This window comes from Vicia villosa, unplaced genomic scaffold, assembly GCF_029867415.1.
Source record: "Vicia villosa cultivar HV-30 ecotype Madison, WI unplaced genomic scaffold, Vvil1.0 ctg.000232F_1_1_3, whole genome shotgun sequence".
NCBI lineage: Eukaryota > Viridiplantae > Streptophyta > Magnoliopsida > Fabales > Fabaceae > Vicia > Vicia villosa.
This window is the reverse complement of record NW_026705087.1, coordinates 68,173-70,048: the sequence shown is the minus strand read 5'-3', so window position 1 is coordinate 70,048 and position 1,876 is coordinate 68,173. Positions and strand designations below refer to the sequence as shown.

The 1,876-nt window shown below is 36.6% G+C and overlaps 1 protein-coding gene across 1 annotated transcript; it reads left to right on the top strand.

Annotated features, from left to right (window-relative positions):
• Nucleotides 1–312: 312 nt before the first annotated feature.
• On the top strand, nt 313–1,125 carry LOC131625630 (uncharacterized). The gene is made up of 2 exons (XM_058896473.1): nt 313–640; nt 785–1,125. The coding sequence occupies exons 1-2, from the start codon at nt 313–315 to the stop codon at nt 1,123–1,125; spliced, it is 669 nt and encodes a 222-aa protein (XP_058752456.1).
• Nucleotides 1,126–1,876: the final 751 nt, after the last annotated feature.

The following is a 1,876-nucleotide window of genomic DNA, read 5'->3' as shown; positions in this document are numbered from 1 at the left end:
TGTGATGTGCATAATTTATGAGCATAAAGTATCAAATTGTGTTACAAGATGATTAGTGCATGTTTTGTATGTTTGCTTTGGGTTTTCATTGCGGTGAAAACAACATGTGACACCCTTTTTTATTTATGCATATTAATACTTTGTGAATATTTGTCATATTTGGGGTTTAGAAAAGGGGTGTTACATTAGTGGTATCAGAGCATGGTCGACCAATTGGTCAAGGTTATTAATGTCTTTTAATCCCATTGTATTTGATTTGTGTGTCTGACACGATCGATACTGTTTGTCTGGTTGTTTGGATGTCTTAGGATGATGGTTGCTGGAAGGAATTACGATGCCATTGTTGATGTATTAAGGATGTCAGCTAGATCTCTTAGTCAGATTCCTCAAGTGAATGTCGGTAATCGGAATGGTGATGATGATGAGTTTCATGTTTTGGAGAAATTCCAGAGGAACAATCCGCCTATCTTTGAAGGAGAGCATGAACCTGATAAGGAGCAAGCTTGGTTGAAGGCAATTGAGAAGATCTTTCGAGTTATGAATTGTACTGATGCACGGAAGGTGCAGTTTGGTACTCACATACTCGAGAAGGAAGCTGAAGATTGGTGGGGTAACACTGCTCAGAGGTTTGATGAAGAGGGTATTATGATTACTTGGGATCTTTTCCGTGATGCATTTTTGGAGAACTATTTTCCAGAAGATGTCCGTGGAAAGAAAGAGGTGGAATTTCTTGAGTTGAAGCAAGGGAATGGAACTGTGGTTGAGTATGCTGCAAAATTCCAAGAGTTGATCAAGTATTGTCCCTATTACAATACTATGAATGCTGAAAGGTCTAAGTGTTTAAAGTTTGTGAACAGTTTGCGACCTGATATCAAGAAGGCTATCCGTTACCAACAGATTACTCATTTTGCGGACTTTGTTAAGAAGAGTCGGATTTATGATGAGGATAGTAGTTCCTACTACAAGTCTTTGAATGATAAGAAGGGCATAGGTCAATACCGTGGAAAACTGTACGATGATAAGAAGAAGAAATCTAGTTATGGCGAAAAGCTAAGTGGGGGAGAAACTAATGCTACGGTTAAGTGCTTCAAGTGTGGCATCGAAGGACATCGTGCTAATGAATGAAACAAGAATTATAGAAGATGTTTCAAGTGTGACAAGCCGAGTCACAAAGTTGTGGATTGTAGGAGCGGTTCGAGTGTGACTTGCTACAATTGTGGTGAACAAGGGCACATTAGTACCAAGTGTGACAAACCAAAGAAGGAGCAAGCAAAAGGAAAAATGTTTACATTGTCTGGTGCTGAGACCACTGCTGATTGTTATACCCCAAAATTTGCCCACATATTTTTCAAGAAAACTCCAATCTGAAAATTAAAAGTCTCATATAATTATGGATTATTTCAACAAATATCCTAACATATGAAACACTTAGTTTTTAGAATTTTTCTTATACAGTAAATTGGCCTGCAGTTGAATTTATTCTTACGCAAACGCCAAATACTGTTTATTACTTCACACATGCTATTTATTTATTTACAGATAAATAGTACTGACACAATTGGTACAGAGTTAAATCTTTTTGCAGGCGCAGAATCAGGAAACTCAGACTGTACTGGTAACAAGTAGATTATTATTATCTTTTGTTTCCCACTAGTTTTTGTACTATATTCCATTATTTTCAAAAATCTTTTCAAATCTCTTTTTCAAAAATCAAATCTCTCTTTTTCCCAACACTATCATCCACTTTCTTTCAAATCTTACTTCCACTCAAATTTTCCTTTTGTACGGAATCTGGAATCACATCATTCCCCAACGTCTCTATCCTTCTTTCCATTCTATAAATACCTCTCATTTTCTTCCATAAAATCTCACATCA

What these genes read in the sequence shown, in the direction of transcription:
- LOC131625630 (XM_058896473.1), top strand. Translation starts at nt 313, where the DNA reads ATGGTTGCTGGAAGGAATTACGATGCCATTGTTGATGTATTAAGGATG. An exon ending in TCAGAGGTTTGATGAAGAGG is followed by an intron (nt 641 to 784) that starts GTATTATGATTA and finishes CAAAATTCCAAG; the next exon opens with AGTTGATCAAGTATTGTCCC.